We start from the raw sequence: 19,297 nt of genomic DNA, 5'->3' as shown, positions 1-19,297 counted from the left end.
ACGCCAGAGAGGCAGCGAGGGGCTCCGCGGCTGCTGATCCCTCGATGGGGCGCGAGCGGCTATTAAACGTCATCACGTAGATGCAACTCGTTCCTGGCAGGGGCGCGCGCACAGTTGCGTGCTAGCCCGCAGGCGCAGGAGCCTCCCTATTAAGGGCACGCGCCGTCGAAGCATTAGCGCGCAGGTGCGTCTCTAGAGGAGGAGCCCGAGAGAGGCAGGCCGCGGACTTCCGGTTCCGGGAGCAACGAACAGCCGCGGAGGCAACAGCTACCGCTTCAGAGGAGGCGGCCGCCGAGGAGGAAGAAGGGGAGGAGGGCGAGGCGGAAGGTGCAGGAGGGACCCTCGCCTTGGGTCCACGGGCCTAGAGCTGCGGAAGATACCGGTCTGGTGCCAGACTGGTGAGACAGCCTTGGGGCTGGACGTGGAGAGCGCTCAGGCGGAGGATGGGAAGGAATTGAGGCTCAGAACGCTGACGGGGTGGAATGGAGGGCCCTCAGGCCGGTGAGGGAGAGGAATGGCGGCGTCGGAATACTGACGAGGAGAAATGGGGGGATTTAGGCTGAGGACGGGAAGGAATGGAGCTCAGAACTCTGACAGGTAGGAGTGTCGAGATCCTGGGGTGAGGACAGGGTGGAATGGTGGAGTTCAGAATGCTGAAGGGAGACATCAGGGCATCTGAAGTTGAGAGAGAGAGAGAGATAGGGGTTCAGAACTCTGAGGGAGAAATGAGGGGCCCTCAGGCTGATGACAGGAGAAATGGAGACGTTGGAATGCTGAAAGGGAGGGATGGGGGCCCCATATAGAGGATGAGGAGCAGTAGGAGATCAGAACACTGACAGTTAGGGATGGCATGATCCTGGGACAAGAACAGAGAATGGGGGAGGGTTCGGAATGCTGAGGGGAGAAATTAGGGTCTCTCAAGATGATGATGAGAGGAACGGAGGATGAGAACAGTGAAGGGGAAAAGAGGGGAACTTTTTGGCTGTAGAGGAGAGAAACAGGAAGGTTTGAGGGCTGACACTGGGGAGAAATTGTGGGTCAGAACATCGAAGGAAAAGAAAAATAAGTGGGGAGCTCTTGGGCTGAGGAAGGGGAGGCATAGGAGGCTTCCAGTGTGAGGAATGGAAAAGATGAGGGGCTGTTCAGGCCATGGGTTGAAGCAGTTGTGTCTCTCGCAGAGGAAGTCGAGGTTGTAACACTGAGATAGCAGGATAAGAAGACATCAGACAAGGAAGGAATGGAATGGTTAAAACACTGAAGGAGGGAAATTAGGAACTCCTGGGTCAAGGAAGGGGGAATGAAGAAGTCAAGTAGTGAGAGCAAGAGAAATGGGGCCTTTTGGGGCTTGAGGATGGGGAGTATGGGGGTCTTGGGGTGATAAAATAGAGGGATAGAGGACCTTAGGTCAATGACAGGGAGGAATGAGGGAAAAGGATGAAAAGTTTGTGGACTGGCAGTGAGGAGAAATGATGGGATGTCAGTCCAAGGATAGAGAGGAGTAGGGAATAGGACACTGAGAATAAGAAATGGGGACCCTTGGGTTGAGGAATGAGGATCTTTTAGGCCCAGAATAGGAAAGAATGGGATGGCAGATCCTAGGTCTTGGGCAAGCACTAATGGATACCAGTGATTTGTGTGGCCTGAGGCACAGTTTTGTCCCTTACTAGAGCCTCAGTTTCCCTCATCCTCTCCACCCCCTTTCAGGCTACTGCAGCTTCCTGTGGCCTCCATGGCTGAGGACTGGCTGGATTGCCCAGCCCTGGGCCCTGGCTGGAAGCGCCGTGAAGTCTTTCGCAAGTCAGGGGCTACCTGCGGACGCTCAGACACCTATTACCAGAGGTACTGGGTGGGTTGTGGACAGAGTTGGGGTAGGGTAAAACCTGATTAGGGTAAAATCAAATAGGGTGGTTTAATTTATGGATGGAGTTTAAATTATGCATATACAGTTCATTGCTATTATTAGCAAATTTTATGTTTGCAATTTTATCTACTTAAAATTTATTTGTAATTTAAAAGTCACAACTCACAGTGCATTTGTGATTATTCAAGGACATGCACAGAGCAGTGAAAAGCTGTCACTCAGTGCCTGTGTTTCTAGCTGAGGCTGAAGGAGCTCTTTTTGTTTCAGTTTTTAAAATTACTTTTGAGACAGAGTTTTGCTCTTGTTGCACAGGCTGGAGTGCAATGGCACTATCTCAGCTCACTGCAACCTCTGCCTCCTGGGTTCTACGGATGCTCCTGCCTCAGCCTCCTGAGTAGCTAGGATTACAGGCACGCGCCACCATGCCAGGCTAATTTTTTGTATTTTTAGTAGAGATGGGGTTTCTCCATGTTGGTCAGGCTGGTCTTGAACTCCTGACCTCTGGTGATCTGCCTGCCTCTGCCTCTCAAAGTGCTGGGATTACAGGCATGAGCCACCATGCCTGGACATGTTTTAGCTTTAATACTGTAAGCAAGTAACTGTTCTTTTCATGGTGTGTTTAGTGTCACATTTTTCCAATTTTTGTACTTTTTGTTGGTGATTTTGTTTTTTAAAATGGTCCCAAGCATAGTGCTGAGGTGCTGTTTAGTGTCCTGAGTGTGAGAAGGCTGTGTTGTTTCTTACGGAGAAAATAGAAGGTAGATAAACCTTTTTCATACATGAGTTACAATGCTGTCGGCTGCAAGTTCAATGTTACGCATCAAAAATATGGTACAACCAGAAAAAGAAGGAAATTTGCCAATATGCATATGAGGCTGCTTCAGAAAGTACAGAAAGCATTCATAGTCTTGAAGCTGTGGAAAAGATGAGAAAGCAGCTACATTGGTGGATTCATGAAATGATGATCAGTAATTCGTAGTGGATAGCATTGTTGAGGAAAGCCAAACTAACATTACTCTGGGTTAGGAAAATATTAAGGTTATATCAGGTAGTGCTGGCTGACTTGCACATTTCAAAAGGTGACATGGCATGAAAAATGTTAAACTTGGATCCAGTACAGGTTCTCCCAATTAGGAGTCTTCTGCGGAATTTTAAAAATACTGTTAAGTGTTATACAGGAAAAGGGTTATGTAGAATAGTGGTTTTCAATGCCAAAACTGGCTTAGTAAGCAAGAATATTGGCAAACAAACCTACAGAACACATACAGCATCCAAAGCTCCTGGTTGGAATCATTAAAAGACCGTGCAAATAATCAGCAGTAAAAAATAGATGTTAAATAATGTGTCTTTAAACAGAAATACACAAAAGACAAAAGTTATATATTCTTAGTTAACAAAAATGGACCAGATGCTCTCAGGAACCTAACACTGTATTTTCTCTAGGAGCAATGGTTCTGTATTCAGTGTTCACTGCAACTTTGTAGACTATAACTACCATAAATAATGAGAGTCAGCATAGATGTTTATAAGCATTTACATGTGTTTAGGATACATTAAGAATTAAGTTTCTTTATTCTTTCTGATTTTTTAAATCTAAGTTGCCATTTTTCCAGGTAAATATCAAATTAAAAATTACTTTTTGTTTATATTTAGTTATAATTTATTCATGTATTTATGTACTTGTATAAAACTTTCAAAATTTAAAAGTACAGTTGTCAAGAACTGTAAAGGATCTGAGATTTCATTTTTAGGACAAGATAATAGTGAATTTGACAGAATTTGGTGGGCGCTGGTAGGAGAGATAAGACTCCTGGGTCACAGATGAAAGACAGTTTATTACAACAGTTGCAGAATCCAGAATACAGTAGTCCCCCCTTATCTGCAATTTCATTTTCTATAGCTTTAGTTACCTACAGTCAACCACCATCCAAAAATATTAAATGGAAAATTTTAGAAGTAAATGATTTATTAGTTTTGAGTTGTATGCCATTTTGAGTAGTGTGATGAAATCTCACACCATCCCGCTCAGTCCTGGCCAGGAGGCGAATCATCTCTTTATCCATATGCATATGCATATCCATATCCATATCCATGCTGTATACACAACCTGACTGTTAGTCTCTTAGTAACCATCTCAGTTATCAGATAGAAAAAACATAGTACATATTGCATTAGGGTTTGGTACTATCCACGGTTTCAGGCATCCACTGGGGAACTTGGGATGTATCCCCTGCATGAGAAGGGAGATTACTGTATTACTATTTTTGTACCAGTTTTCTGAATTCCAGTTCCTACGGCATGACATGAATTAGTCATGTAGGGTTGTATTAGTATTATAGGAAAAGAACTCTGAGCTTAGGGAATCAAGTTTTTTATAATATTAGGACAGTAAATATGCTTTTCCTTTACTATGGAAGGAGACCCTATCTCTTATTTTTCAAGGTTGTTTGCTTTACAGACATCCTTGGAAAGATAGTTTATAAAAAGGACAATCAGTGCTTTTCTTGCAGGGCATACAGAAATGCAAGAAACCCATGGGTCCCAAAATCAATTACTTATACTTTAATTTGTTTGTGGTTGCATTTGTTTATATGTTTTAAAAAACAGGCAGTGGGTGAAGTCAGATGTCTGTTGCTTACTTTCCACTTTCTTCTTCCTTCTTCCTCCCACAGCACAGATTATGTACTTGATACATAATGTTAACATGTTTTTGTGTTATTTAATATGTTTGTGTTTCTATTTGTATTTACATGAAATAGTTTCATTATTACTAGTATTATGTGTCATAAACATGTTTATCTGTTTGCATTTATATTGTTTGTGGCATTTGTATATGTCTTGCTATTTAATTTTTTTGCTTCCAAGGTTAGTTGAGGTGGGCCTGGGCAGGGTTCACAGGCCAATTCCAGTCTGTCTCCTGTATCCTACCAGCCCTGTCAGAAGGTTGTGTGGGTGAAATGGCATTGGCGCCACCTAGGTGCTAACCCATCATGGCCCATCCCTAGCCCCACAGGAGACAGGATCCGAAGCAAAGTTGAGCTGACTCGATACCTGGGCCCTGCGTGTGATCTCACCCTCTTCGACTTCAAACAAGGCATCTTGTGTTATCCAGCCCCCAAGGTACTTCACAACGTGAGATGCCTGGGTAGGGGTGGCTATGCCACCCAACACCCACCCACTGATCCACATTGCTCCTTCCCTTACTCTCCAGGCCCATTCCGTGGCTGTCACCAGCAAGAAGCGAAAGAAGCCTTCCAGACCATCCAAGACTCAGAAACATCAGGTTGGACCCCAGGGTGGTGAGGTCAGGAAACGTCAGGTTGGACCCCAGAGTGGTGAGGTCAGGAAGGAGGCCCCAAAGGATGAGACCAAGGCTGACACTGTCACAGTCCCAGCTTCATTCCCTGCTCCTGGGTAAGTGTTTGTCTAAGGTGAGCCAGATGGGTGAGGGTTGTGATTGGGGGTGCTCTTGGAGTCCCACACCTGTCTTTCCCATCCCAGATGCTGTGAGAACTGTGGCATCAGCTTCTCAGGGGATGGCACCCAAAGACAGCGGCTCAAAACATTGTGCAAGGACTGCCGAGGTGAGTGACGCCTAGAGGATGGGGCATCAGGAGATAGGAGCTGGAGTAGGTTCAATGTCATGCTAGGCCAGGGGTTAAATGTGGATGCCAGGACAGAGGCTACTGGCATGGTTGGAGGTTGGATATTGGAGATAGCAAGCATGGGTAGAGGTTGAATAGTGAAAGTCAGGGCATAGGCAGTGAGTGAAGTCAGATGTCTGTTGCTTACTTTCCACTTTTCTTCTTCCTTCTTCCTCCGCACAGCACAGAGAATTGCCTTCAACCGGGAACAGAGAATGTTTAAGGTAAGCACAACCTGCTTCCTCATCACAGCTCTACAGTGGGAACAGGATGTAATGGAGCTGGTAGAGGATCTGAAGGGATAATGATGGGTCCACAGGCTGAAGAGTCATTTTATAGGATGCTGTCTATAGGTCAGCAGACACAGTAATGGGAAATAATGGGGTAATTAATTCCCATTACCATTACTGCACCAGTAGACACAGTGATGAAGTTAACAGGGGACCAGTAGACATACTAATGGCCTCAGTGATGGTGGCTAACCAGACATTCTCCGATATAGTAATGAGATTAACGGGGGACTAGAATGATGACGGGAATGATGTAGGGTCAGTAGACATGGGAGGACCAGTGCTTCTGGAGCAGGCCCGTGATCTCGTCCCAACCATTCCTGGCAGCGTGTGGGCTGTGGGGAGTGTGCAGCCTGCCAGGTAACAGAAGACTGTGGGGCCTGCTCCACCTGCCTCCTGCAGCTGCCCCATGATGTGGCATCGGGGCTGTTCTGCAAGTGTGAGCGGAGACGCTGCCTCCGGATTGTGGAAAGGGTGAGTCGGGCAAGTGGAAAGAGCCCAAGGCTCACCTCGGCCCCTGGCCCTCATGGGCTTGGCCCCATGCTTCATGCCTCTGCTCCCACCCCCCCCAACAGAGCCGAGGGTGTGGAGTATGCCGGGGCTGTCAGACCCAAGAGGACTGTGGCCGTTGCCGCATCTGCCTTCGCCCTCCCCGCCCTGGTCTCAGGCGCCAGTGGAAATGTGTCCAGCGACGTTGCCTACGGGTGAGTCAGGCTGGCGGGAACAGAGCTCATTCTGCTGGTAAAATTGTTGCTGCCTCTGCTTCCTCCCAACCTGGCCTTGCCTACCTCATGTCTTTCTTTTCTACCTAACCCCATGCTCACCTTTCTGGCCTCGCCTGTCTGCCCCTGTCTGCCAGCACCTTGCTCACCGCCTGCGTCGCCGTCATCAGAGATGTCAGCGACGCACTCCCCTGACTGTGGCTCCCCCCACTGTGAGTGCCTTACCCCACCCTCTGTCTGCCTGTCCCATGCATGCTTTCTGCACTTAGGGAGTGGGGAGGTCCTGTGTCTGCTTGGTATCACCAAGCTGAAACCATCCTTTCTGGTCTCTCCCAGGGTAAACATGGCCGCCGCAGGGGAGGCTGTGACTCCAAGATGGCTGCCAGGCGGCATCCCGGTGCCCAACCACTGCCTCCACCTCCACCATCACAGTCCCCCGAGCCCACAGAGCCGGTAAGGCCCCAGTGGGTGGGGGGAAGGCACAACCCTGACCTTACCCAGTACCTGCCCTGACCCCACCCCGTTTGCCTCTACAGCACCCCAGAGCCCTGACCCCCTCGCCACCTGCCGAGTTCATCTATTACTGTGTAGACGAGGACGAGCTAGTGAGTGGCCCCACCCTACCTGGATAAGCCTAGACTCTCAGGACGCTTGGTTAACTTCAGAGAAACAGATGCTGGAATGAGCCTATTGGGGAACAGCAAGGCACAGTAATGGGTCCTAGGATGGGATGGGTAGATAATGGAGGACTAATATGGGGTCAGCAGGTGGAATGACATGCCTAATGTTACATGTACCGACACTCTGGTGGCTGATGTAGGACTAGCACACACAGTGATGGGACCAACAGAGGAGCAGCTAGCACAGTGACTGGGGTTCACATAGGATGAGCAGACAGAGTAGGCACAAGGATGGGAGCTAATAGAGAGTTATCAAAATGCTGCTGGAAATGGGGGTCAGAGACTTTTTCTTGGTAGCTAGTGGGGGCCTAGGAAATACAGCAGTGGATACTGTAGTGGAGCAGCCACAGTCCTAATGGTATCAAGGGCCAGCTGGTTCAGCGATAGTGGCCAGTGTTGAACTAGTGAATGTTGAGGAGTGACTAGCAGGGAGTCAGGATGCTGAGACTAGTATGCAAGTAGCTCCCTCTGATGGGGCTAGAGGAGCACCAGGACCAGTACTGGAATAGGCGTTGAGGATGGCCTCTCCTAGTCCTAGTGACAGCACCACCCATTCCCCCCACCCCAGCAGCCCTACACGAACCGCCGGCAGAACCGCAAGTGCGGGGCCTGTGCAGCCTGCCTACGGCGGATGGACTGTGGCCGCTGCGACTTCTGCTGCGACAAGCCCAAATTCGGGGGCAGCAACCAGAAGCGCCAGAAGTGTCGTTGGCGCCAATGCCTGCAGTTTGCCATGGTGGGTGGGGCAGGAAGGGTCAGGTGGACGGGATAGGTTGGGCCAGGCGCCCCAGTGCCTGGGAGTGGTGGGCAGGCATGGTAGGTGGGTGGGTGGGGCAGTAGCTTTGGTTGAGGATTAACAGACATTGTGCTTGGCTTAATGAGTCTAGGTGGCATTGGTATTGCTAATAGGAGAGTAGCAGGCTCAATGATGAAGGGCTCATATTTAGCAGATTTCATGCTGGGACTGATGGGAGATTAGCAGGCATGTGGAGCCGGGCAGGGTGGATGTGATTGGTCAGGACACCAGGTAGCCATAGCACCCCATCTTTTCTTATAGAAGCGACTGCTGCCCAGTGTCTGGTCAGAGTCTGAGGATGGGGCAGGATCGCCCCCACCTTACCGTCGTCGAAAGAGGCCCAGCTCTGCCCAGCGGCACCATCTTGGCCCTACCTTGAAGCCCACCTTGGTTACACGCACAGCCCGACCAGACCATACCCGGGCTCCATCGAAGCAGGAAGCAGGTGGTGGCTTTGTGCTGCCTCCGCCTGGCACTGACCTTGTGTTTTTACGGGAGGGCGCAAGCAGTCCTGTGCAGGTGCCGGGCCCTGTTGCAGCTTCCACGGAAGCCCTGTTGCAGGTGAGGGCGCCATCCTGTCCTGCCCTTCCCAGCCCCACCCAGCCTCATGCCAGGGTCCTGAGACCAAGTCTGCTGCAATCCTCCCTCACGCAGGAGGCCCAGTGCTCTGGCCTGAGTTGGGTTGTGGCCTTACCCCAGGTGAAGCAAGAGAAGGCGGATACCCAGGACGAGTGGACACCAGGCACAGCTGTCCTGACTTCTCCTGTATTGGTGCCTGGCTGCCCTAGCAAGGTGGGGGCACTGATGGATGTTCTGTTGGTGCTGTAGTGGGGTGGTCTGTAAGCAGAGTGATGCTGAGCCATGATGGTTCTTTTGAGCAGAGCAATAGATGTGCTGATTGCGACCTTTCTGCAGAATTACCCCACCTGTCTAACAGACACCCTGCCCCCTATAGGCAACTAGCTTTGCCCGCTTTGCTGCCAAGCTAACAGAAAAACAGAGGTCAGTGAGGAATGGGAAAGGTTTAAAAGCAGAGAGATGATATTTCTATGTTGAAATGTGATGGAAATAGGATATGTCGGCACAGTGAGGGGTTGGCTGATAGAGACTTTCCTCAGGCTAACTCTGCCCTTCTAATAGCTGCCTGTTTCCCACTTCTCCCAGGCAGTAGACCCCAGCCTGCCATCTGTGAAGCAAGAGCCACCTGACCCTGAGGAGGACAAGGAGGAGAACAAGGATGACTCTGCCTCCAAATTGGCCCCAGAGGAGGAGGCAGGAGGGGCTGGCACACCCGTGGTCAGTGCTGGGGATGTCCCACCCTGCCCTGACCCTGCCTTAGCTCCACCAACCACACTGACCTATGGTGTTAATTCTTCTCTAGATCACGGAGATTTTCAGCCTGGGTGGAACCCGCTTCCGAGACACAGCGGTCTGGTTGCCAAGGTGTGCACCACACAGTGAGGGGTGGGGAAGGAGTGGGTGTAGGCCAGATGTGGGCCCTAAGTTTTGAAAGTATAGCCAGCAGTTTAGCATGGTATGGTGGGAGGTAAAGGCCCACACCCACTGTGCTTATCACAATCGATGAAGGGTGTGTGTGTGTAGGACCCTAGAGATTTCTTCGGAGATCCAGCCCAATAGCATTCCAGGTTAGGACTCTACTTTGAGGGTAGGAGGAAGACTTGACACTGTATGATGAGATTTAAAAGAAAAAGGGAGTCTGGTCTGTGTTTTCCTAAGATTTCTATAGGGGTCAGCTTTAATATATAAATTCTTACTCAGGGAATAACCATTTAGGGTCTTGAAGGCCTTTGGAACCTCTAGGAGACCTCTGGGTGGGCTGTTGCCTGACATTGAGCAATGTGTATCAGAGAAATGGTGCTGGGCTTGCCAGGGCAGGAGATCTGGGTTCTGAGCTGGCTTTGTGAGCTGAGTTCACACATAATTGTGTGATCTCTGGTTGCCCTGTACTCCTGGAGCAGCCTCTATAAAAAAGGCTTGGGCTGAATCTCTTGAGCCTTTCCTGAGCCTATTGAAGTTATTAACTTCAGCTGCCATGCAGAACTGTCCCTGGAGGCCTGGCATAGGACAAAGGGTAGATTCCTGTAAGGACCAGGATGGTGGGAGGATAGGGGAATGCTTCCTCCTGAAGGTTGACAGACCCTGCATAGAGCCCCAGCCACTATCAATATAAACTACTGTCCTAAGCACGTGGATTCTTTTCCTCCTACAAATCAGCCCACCAGGCTGGAAACCCTTCCATCTATATACTTGGCTAATTTCAGAAGTACTGATTGAGTTCCTTCTGGGTGCACAGCATTGAGGACAATGAGCCCTGCAAAACTTACCCTTCTGGAGACACAGGATACCTACCTTCAGGGAGTTTTTAGAAGATACAAAAACAATAAAGGGGAACTGGATAGAGGACAGAGAATAGTAGGAAATGGTTTTGTAATGCTCCATTTCGCGCATAGCAAACCTCATTCAACATACAGACCTGCTCCCTCTTCTCTAGGTCCAAAGACCTTAAAAAACCTGGAGCTAGAAAGCAGTAGACTGGAGGCTTCTACAGACTGTAGGATTCAAGGTGATATTTGCAGACTGGCTTTATGAGAGACAACACTGATCTACTAGGGGCTGGACCCTAGATTGGTTGCCAGGGCTTGTGTGTGAATCAACCTAGAAGGAAAAACCTACCACCAAACCAGAGGAGCAGGCCTAACAGTACTTTGAGCTCCTAGAAGTAAGCGGGAAAGGAAGAGAAAGAATAGAAAGTTGGTGCATCTTCTCCTCCCCAAGATCCTGAGTAGGATAAGAAGTTGGATTTTAAGGGTGGGGGAGCTGGGATGGGGAAAGGTCATAAGTAAACCCACCACAAAACAACCTAAACAAACCATCTTCATAAATAATTGTAAGTGGCTCCTGGATGAGACCTGGCAGTGTCTCTACACACTTCCTCAGGGAGACAGCAATTAAAAATGTAATTGAATAAATGAGGAAAGGAAAGGAACCACTATTTGGCGTGTTCCTCCTATGGACCCAATTTATGTAATCCTCTAAACAGTCTTTTTGGGAAGACATTGATTTTGCCCAATTTTGTGGTTGGGAAAACTGAGACTCATTAATTTGTCCAGTGTCAAATAGCTGGTGTTAGTAGAGCCTAGAATCAAACCCAGCTTGTAAAGCCCTTGTTCTTTAAGCCACTAAATTGTGACCTATAATCCTGTATGCACAAACAGGAGTTTTCACTGACCTTGAAAACACAGCAGATTACTATAAGTACTATAATAAATCCCTTACATTCCTGCCTCTTGCATGGTTTAGGGAGTGCCACGGCCTGTTGTAGATGGAGTCACCTTGTCAGAGCATCTGTTCATACAGAAACTGGGTTTCCTGCAGGCCCCAGGTTCTGCAGAGGATTCCTCAAACCCTACAGGGTATCTCTCTCCACTGGCTGCTCTCCATTTTGCTTGTTACCCTGACTCCCCCTCTTCAGCCAGAGCAGTCTTTGTAACGAAAGCTGCTAGCCTGGTTCATCTTTCCTGACAACGTGCAGCTCCTACCCTCTGATGACCTTTGTGCTTGGCTCCTGCCCTCAGGCTGAATGTCTTCTAGGAGGCTGAATCCCTGCTTTGAGTCCTGCCCAAGGGCCAGTCTTGGCTCAGCCCTACCTCACTCTCTCCAATTCTTCATTTATAAAGTGCCAAAAAGATTTGACCTATAATTCATTAGCCAGCTTTACATGGCCAGGACTGAGTGAGTGCGTCCTTACACTTTATATCCTGTGTGCCTCCCTTGCCTTACCATAGTCCCAGCCTTGCAGCTTTAGGTAATTCAGATGTGGATTAGCCATTTCCCAGTTCTAACTCATACAGTCCAGCCTCTGCCACCTTCCCTTACCACTTCCTTTATTCCATCCTAATTAGTTCAGCCCTAGTCAAGGCTGGATAGACATATTGCTTTGTTTCCCCAGGAAACAACCACCCAACCCCCGTATTCTGGTAATTTTGACAGTGGTCTATATGAAATTTATTTGGCATTTAGATTCATGAGTTAAGCTTCTGCCTACCGTATGTATTAGAGTACAGTCAGAAGAGCAGAACCACTAAGATAAAGATTATGTATATATGTATTTTAAGGGATTTATTATAGGGATCTGACTGCATGCCATTGTGGGAGCTGGTTAAACAGTCTCTAAGGCTGTTGTCCTTGCATCTAATGCTGGAGCTTGAAGTCTGCAGGGCAGGCACTTGGGAAGGGAAGATGGATGTAAAATGTGGGAGACCGAGGACACAGTGGAGCCAACGACCACGAGCTGGAACCGACGAGGATGGCCTGGAACCCATGTCAGTCTCTCACCACCTCCAGCTTCGATGATGTGGGTGTCCTGCAGAAGAAGCTGGTGTCCTTCCTCACAGAGTTAAATATGCATCTGGCCCAGGAATTAGAGAAGCTCAAGGATGATCCTGGGGAAGGTGGAGCAGCTGCAGGCCTGGCTAAAGGCCTGACTGCTGCCCACACCAACGAGGTGAGCTAGCAGATACATGACAACAAGTGTGAACTGCAACAGCGCTTGATGCCATAGCACCAACCTTCCAAGTGTAAAAACAATATGCTGCTGCTTCACTTCCCCCCTCCAGTTACCAGGCAGAATGTCTCTTGTGGCCCATCTTACTGGAAGAGCGTTCTGGGAAACATAGCCTAGCCCAGGTGACACATTACAAAGCCGCCCTACCATGAATCAGCTCCCAAAGGTCTCACTACTCACCTGAGGATAACTCAGTAAAACTATGTTGCTGAATATGCAAAGCTGAAGACCATGGATTTCATGGTGATTCCAGCAAGTGCAGAGATTCTATGAAGCACACCCACAACTTGCTGGTCCTGGCTATTTTTGTGTCGTTTATTCAAGTATTGAGAACCTGGCCTGTGGTAGGCACTGTACTTAATACTGGGATACAGAAATGCAAAAGATATGGCCATGCAGTTTTATTAAATGAATCAATATGTATTACAAATGGTGAATGGATTTCCCACTTTATCATGGAATTTAATGCTGAAAGTATAGAATTCAGGAAATTCTGGGAGGACAGCCCTTTTGTGAACCTTGTTTGGGGCACAGTAGGAATTGGAAATAATTCAGTTTCTATCTCTAAGCTGTTCTATTTAAAAATTATTTTTAAAATTTTTTTGTCCCACTTACATGCTTAGTGTTTCTTTTAGGAATGGTGGTAACAGTGTTGAATGCCTCTGAGAAACTGGGATAGTGGGTGGCAAGATCAAGGTCACTTCTGTCCAAGGACCCTGGGCAATTCGCATCCCTAGGCCGCAGGGGAAGGGGGTTGGCTGAAGGCTGAGGCTCCCGGTGCGCGGCACCGGCCGGACACCTTCGACCTGCTGGTGGGCTCACTAGGGGGCGCTGGGGCGAGAAGGCCCGTAGTTCCCGGCTGCGGTCACCCACTGGGGCCCTGGAAGTACCGCCTGTTACCCATTACCCCTGGCCTGGCCACCCTGGGGCGTGGTTTCCGCCCGGCACAAACCCCGTATCTGGGCTAGGCCCAGAGGGAAGCTGAGTACCCCTCTTCAAATAGTAGTAAAACAGGCAAAACTGAACCAGGGTTAAATTACAGAGCTCGCCCAGAGTGAGGGCGGGGCTCAACGACCTAGGACGTTGGAGGGAAGCCAGGTGTCGCCAAGGGTCAGTTTACTCCATCACCTCAGAGAAATTCCAACGGGGCCCTCTGGGCTGCACAACCTTGGGAATGCCCACTGGGCGGCCCCGAATCTCAGCCGATTTTCCCAAACCCTGCTCCAGGCCCAAGGCGTTTTCATTGGCTCCTTCCCGGAGGATGTGTGGTGGGGGTGGTTCCGCCCAGACCGACGGGCCTACCCGTTGGACTCGAAGATCAAGGAACCGCCCCTCCGGACACTCCAGGAAACCGAGACCATCACATAATTTGTTTCTTTTTTGTTTCAGGCCACGTAAACTCTTAGTAAATGCAAATGAGTATTTTACTGAACTGCAATTGAAAGAAGAAGCCTTATAGAAAGAAAACACACAAAATGGCAGAATTATTAAAAGAGAAGAAAGACATTATTTTGTGGCTGAAAAGCTGAACCAGCAATTCAGAAAATGGAATTCGTATTTAGAAACGTTCCACATACAAAATCCGAAGTGGGTGGTTTACAGATGATTAAGGAATGCTGATTTACAGTAAATTAGCCCTTAAGAGGGTATACACATTAGTTGTATTTTGATGGTTATTATACGTCAGTCTGACGCAGGTACTGATTTGTGTGTGCTCTAGTGTTCTATGCTCACCTCCACTTTAGAATGGGAGTACCAGAGTGTCATTATTAATTGGATTTTAGGTATTACCACCTTGCTTTTGACTGTGGTTACCAGCTGTGGTCCAGGTCCGTCCAGGTTCCCTGTTCTGCCTGGATCCTGATTCTCAGGAACCGGTTCCACTGTGACCCTCAGACTCTTAACAATTATGCTCCACCAGGCCCTACCACTGCCCCACTAGTCCATTTGATCTGCCCTCATCCTAGAGTATCCTGAGTCTAAACCCTGGTATCTGCCCAGGGCAGGTAGGAAGATTTTATTAACTACTATTTTGTGTGTGTGTGTGTTTTACATTATTGGTATTTGGTTTGACAAGGCACTTAGGCTCCCTGAGCTGTGCCTTAGCTGGAAAATAAGGATAGTAATACTTGCTATGCTCTCAGCCTTTTATTTCCGATGAGGTGCGGTGGGTGGTGCAGCCTGCAATTCCAACACTTGGGGAGGCCAGCGGGAGGGGCGGGGTGCGAGGCGAGGATCGCTTGAACCCAGGAACAGGAGTTCCAGCCTGAGCAACATTGCGGGACCCCCCTATCGCTACAAAATTTTTATATTAGCAGGGCGTGGTGGTGCGAACCTTGTAGTCCCAATTACTCTGGAGGCTGAGGCTCAGGAGGACGAGGCTGCAGGGAGCTATGATTACGCCACTGCACCCCAGCCTGGGCGACAGAGCGAGACCTTGTCTCAAAATCTGTGAGGTTTAAAGGTTGTGTGAAAATATGTTGGAAATTGTAAAGAACTACACAAATGTAAAGTTTTCCTGCTATGATAATAATGACTTTGAAACGGAGTCTCGCTCTGTCGCCAGGCTGGAGTGCAGTGGCGCAGTCTCGGCTCACTGCTACCTCCGCCTCCCGGGTTCAAGCAATTCTACCTCAACCTCGCGAGTAGCTAGGATTACAGGCGCGCGGCACCATTTTTAGTAGAGACGGGCTTTTATCATGTTGGCCAGGATGGTCTCGATCTCTTGACCTCGTGATCTGCCCACCTTGGTCTCCCAAAGTGCTGGGATTACAGGGCGCCCAGCCTTTCCTGCGATTATTACCATCATCAATATTAACCTAGAGATGGTGCAAAATTTAAGCTTCCCCCAAAATGTTCGTTAACCTTTCTCATACTTTTAGACCACTACAGGATATAAATAGCAAAGTCAGCTGGAATCGTAATTAGAGGCTCTATTTCTCTTGGGCTAGAGGTTTTGTCTATCATTCTGATGAACCCTAAAGGAAGGGAGCAAGGTCGGCGGGGTTTGGCCGAGGGGTGGGGTGAGGACCGCGCAGGCTCAGCTCCTAGGCTGGAAGAGGAAGTCGTGAGTGCCGGCGTCTACGGCTCCCATGGTGACCAGAACGACTTCCGCCCTGCCCGCCCACCTCTACCTGCCCCCTTACCTCGCGAGAAGCACCATGGCAACCAGACTTCTGCGTCCCGGAAGCAGGTCTCGCAGGTCGCTACGGTTGGGGGAAAAGCGGCGGACGCGGTCCCCATCCGAAAGGGGACTCGAAAATGTACAGCCAGAGGTTTGGCACCGTACAGCGGGAGGTTAAGGGCCCCACCCCCAAAGTGGTGATCGTGGTAAGCACTGGATGTGTGTGCTGGACCCTGCAGCTTTCTCCATCTCCGCCCATCCCAGACCTGGCCGAGCCCACCTCGGCTCCCGAACAGGGCTTTCTCGAGGGGAACAGGTGCCACCTGATGCGGTGGGTTGAATTTTGAAAGACGGAAGATAAGGTCGCTCATCTGTCACCCACTCATTCCCTTCTGTTTTCATCCTGATAGCCTTTCATCTGCCCCCAAAGTTACAATATTTAAGGTCTGTTTTTGGAGAATCACCACTAGGGATCTTAGGGCTTTTCAGTCTCCAAGACACTGAAATGAGATCTGTCCCCTATGCAGTGGCAAGAGTGTTATGGAAAGGGCACTTGGCCCAGAGACAGATCCGGGGGCAAGGCTGGCCTATGATTAGTGGCTGGTCTTTCACTCCTAGGAAAATCGACTGGGGAATGGGAATTAGATTGTGAGTGGTTATAGCACCGAACCCCATTCCTGTGCCAACTCAACCAGTAACTGTTGCTGGATAGAGGTGTCCCTTCAGACCTAGGAAAAACTCAGGTGCCTGCCTGTAAGGCTGGGGTGGTGGTAGTAAGCCAGGGAAATGTGCTTGCTGCAGAATTTAATGGTTCCTGCTGAGAACCCCAGACACTACTGGTCCACGCATGTAGATTCTTTTGTTTCTACAAACTAGTTTCTACCCACCAGAAAACTGCTATGTAGGCAGAGTTATTGCTTGAGCCCCTGCTGTGTGCGCAGTATTGTGGGTGAATACAGTGATCCTGGAAAGTTAACTCTTTATTGAAGCCTGATCCCTCCCTTCAAGGAGCATATAAAGGTTAAGTATCCCTTATCTGAAATGCTTGGGACCAGAGATGTCTAGGATTTCAGACTTTTTTGGGGGGGGGAATATTTACATATACATAATGCAATATCTTGGGGAAGGGACCCAAGTCTAAATACATTATTTATATTTCATTACTCCAAAGGTAATTTTATTTTCCTCTTGGGGATGCAATATGTGTTGTTTTCTTGAGTTTTGACTGTGACCCTTCACATGAGATCAGTTGTGAAATTTTCCACTTGTGTCATCATGTTGGTGCTCAAAAACTTCAGATTTTGGAGCATTTCCGATTTCGGATTTTCAAATTAGGGGTGCTCAACATGTAATCCAATTGCAAAAAAAACCTAGGCATAATGAAACCACTAAAGGTTAACATGGTAAATGATGTGCTATATTGTTAGTGATGTCAGTTTATGGAAGAAAGATCAGTGGTACAGTTTTATTATGCTTCACTGTGTATACAACAAACCAGTCAACCTATAGACCTGTTCCTTTAGGTCCAAGTACTGTAAGATTTGGAGCTGGAAAACAGTAGATGGGACACTTTAGTAGGCTGTACGATTCAAAGTGATAATTTTAAACAAATTTCATGAAGGACAGAAACTGAGCTACTGTAGGTTCTGTATCCAAACACAGGACCAAGGAGCTGAGCCATTGTTGGGTGCCATTACTTGTGTTGGGAGCAAATAAGGAATAGAAAACAAACAAAAACACTAAGCCAGAGAAGCAGGCCTATTGAATACTTAAAAAGAATTAAGAGGAAAAGGAAGAGGTTAGAGTTGGTGCATCTGCTTCTCTAGTGTTTGAGTATGATAAGAAAGATAGATGTTAGAGGTAGCAAAGTTGTGTTGTAACAATTAAAGGCACCAACAGATGAGACTTGGACCTAAACAATTTCTCAGGAGAAATCTGTGAAAAATGTAATGTCTGAAGTAATAGTATATCAAAAGGATCAGCTATTTGATGAGCACCTCCTAGGAATCCATTAGGAAGATGCTCATTTTGCTCATTTGACAGATGAGAAAACTAAGATTCAAAGAGATTAAGTAATTTGCTCAGTTAGTAGCGGACAGAGGTCAGAATCAAACCTAGGATGTAAAGCATTGTTCTTTAAGACAACCGAACTGTAAATTGTAATCCTAGTAACTAATTTGATATGCTACAGTAAGAAAAGCCTTACAGTGACCTTGAAAACCCATAGTAGTTAGTAAAATATCATCTGTTCTCCTGACTTTAGCATGGATTACTGCTGCAGTGTCCAATAGGTAGCCACTAGTCATGCATAGCATTTGAGCACTTGAAATGTGCCTAGGGTCACATATTGACAAGATAATATTTTGGATATATTGGTTAAATAAAATATATTATCAAAATTAACTTCCCCTGTTTCTTTTTACTTTTTTAAATGTAGCCACTTGAAAATTTAAAATTACGTATCTGTTTGCATTATATTTCTATTGAACAGTACAGATTCTGAACAATGCCAAGACTGCGTCAAAATCAGCATCACCGTTTTTAGAGAACTCCAGGTCATACCTCTAACTTATCAAGAAATTGGGTCCTTCCCAGACCAAAGAGTCCTTAATGCCCAAGCCTTAAACGGCTTCCTGGCCCCTTGGGTACTGCTCATGCTGTTTCTCACCTCCTCAACCAAAATGTACCTCAGCCTGTTTCCTGTCCTGACAACTGGAGCCAGTATTTCTAGAATACCTTGGTGTTTAGTTCCTGTTCCCAGCCCACACTGGGAGCCTTAATTCCTGCTGTATGCTCCTCAGGGTGCTGCTGTGACCCACCTCTGCTTTATTTTCACAGATCTATATTCATAAAATGTCATCAGTATTGGAGAACAGTGATCTAATTAGTTGGTTCTAGGCTCCAAATAATTCTAACATGGATCAGCTATTTTCTTTGATATAACCCCTAACATCGTCTTCTGTCTCCTTACCACCCCAGGTTTGCCTTATCTTGTTCAGCTAAATCTAGGTACCTATATGCATATGCTGAGCTGTGAATTTTTTCATTAAGCTGTCTTCAAATATTGCTTTTCTTTCCTCAGGAGACTTCATTACAAACACCTAACCCTAATATTCTGGTAATCCTGATGCTGATATTCTAAATGTAAATGATCAGATTGACTCTCTCTGCCTCTTAAAGAGTTTTATTTTTATGAATCAGCACCACAGTGTTTCACAACTTACCGAGGATGACTGATAAAACTGTTCCTGAAAATACAAAACTCAAGACTGCCGATTTTGTGGTGGCTCCAGGAAGTTCAGAAATTCTGTCAAGCCCAGCCAGCAACATTGTTTCATTCATTGACTTGTTCATTCATTCATTTATGCATTCATTCCTATTGAGAACCTCACTGTAGTGGGCATTATGTTTAATGCTAGGAATACAGAAAGGAAAAAGATATGGTCTATGTGTTTTCATTAGGTGTTTGTAATGACGTCTTCTGAGGAAAGAAAATCAACCTATCTATATATATTCAAATAGTACATGCATTTCTAACTTTTTAGTGGACATTTCTGTAAAAACAAAACATTTACAGAAAGTCAAAAGTAGCCCA

General features: G+C 47.6%; 2 protein-coding genes across 52 annotated transcripts in view; both read left to right on the top strand.

Annotated features, from left to right (window-relative positions):
• Positions 1-237: 237 nt before the first annotated feature.
• Positions 238-13,192, top strand: MBD1 (methyl-CpG binding domain protein 1). 50 transcript variants are annotated; one of them, XM_078348138.1, is made up of 18 exons: positions 238-398; positions 1,705-1,839; positions 4,867-4,981; positions 5,073-5,275; positions 5,363-5,445; positions 5,689-5,729; positions 6,123-6,269; positions 6,371-6,499; positions 6,655-6,729; positions 6,854-6,970; positions 7,054-7,122; positions 7,766-7,933; positions 8,255-8,554; positions 8,693-8,785; positions 9,158-9,289; positions 9,375-9,436; positions 10,506-10,577; positions 12,225-13,192. In XM_078348138.1, exons 2-17 carry the CDS (start codon positions 1,730-1,732, stop codon positions 10,543-10,545), a joined length of 1,884 nt encoding a protein of 627 aa, XP_078204264.1. In that variant the 5' UTR covers positions 238-398; positions 1,705-1,729; the 3' UTR covers positions 10,546-10,577; positions 12,225-13,192. The 50 variants fall into 50 exon arrangements, with proteins under 50 accessions (XP_078204264.1, XP_078204263.1, XP_078204258.1 ...); XM_078348137.1 differs by having other exon boundaries at positions 8,648-8,785; XM_078348132.1 differs by having other exon boundaries at positions 238-597.
• A 2,556-nt stretch (positions 13,193-15,748) lies between these two features.
• CFAP53 (cilia and flagella associated protein 53) overlaps positions 15,749-19,297 on the top strand; it is a 52,080-nt gene continuing 48,531 nt past the window's right edge. The window contains exon 1 of one of the 2 annotated variants that reach the window (XM_002757232.6): positions 15,749-15,908. In XM_002757232.6, the coding sequence (XP_002757278.3) occupies positions 15,840-15,908 (69 nt within the window). In that variant the 5' untranslated portion in view covers positions 15,749-15,839. Of the gene's footprint in view, positions 16,034-19,297 lie in introns of both variants that reach the window. The other variant, XM_078348162.1, reaches the window with a different exon arrangement.

This window comes from Callithrix jacchus, chromosome 13, assembly GCF_049354715.1.
Source record: "Callithrix jacchus isolate 240 chromosome 13, calJac240_pri, whole genome shotgun sequence".
Lineage (NCBI taxonomy): Eukaryota > Metazoa > Chordata > Mammalia > Primates > Cebidae > Callithrix > Callithrix jacchus.
The sequence above is the reverse complement of the archived record's forward strand: the minus strand, read 5'-3'. Positions and strand labels throughout refer to the sequence as shown.

Excerpts from the sequence above, each read along its gene's own strand:
- MBD1 (XM_008979774.5), top strand. The coding sequence starts at position 545 with ATGGGGGGATTTAGGCTGAGGACGGGAAGGAATGGAGCTCAGAACTCT. Across the intron at positions 4,982-5,072 it reads TGTGTTATCCAGCCCCCAAG|GCCCATTCCGTGGCTGTCAC; the intron begins GTACTTCACAAC and ends CTTACTCTCCAG. Across the intron at positions 5,276-5,362 it reads GCTTCATTCCCTGCTCCTGG|ATGCTGTGAGAACTGTGGCA; the intron begins GTAAGTGTTTGT and ends TTCCCATCCCAG.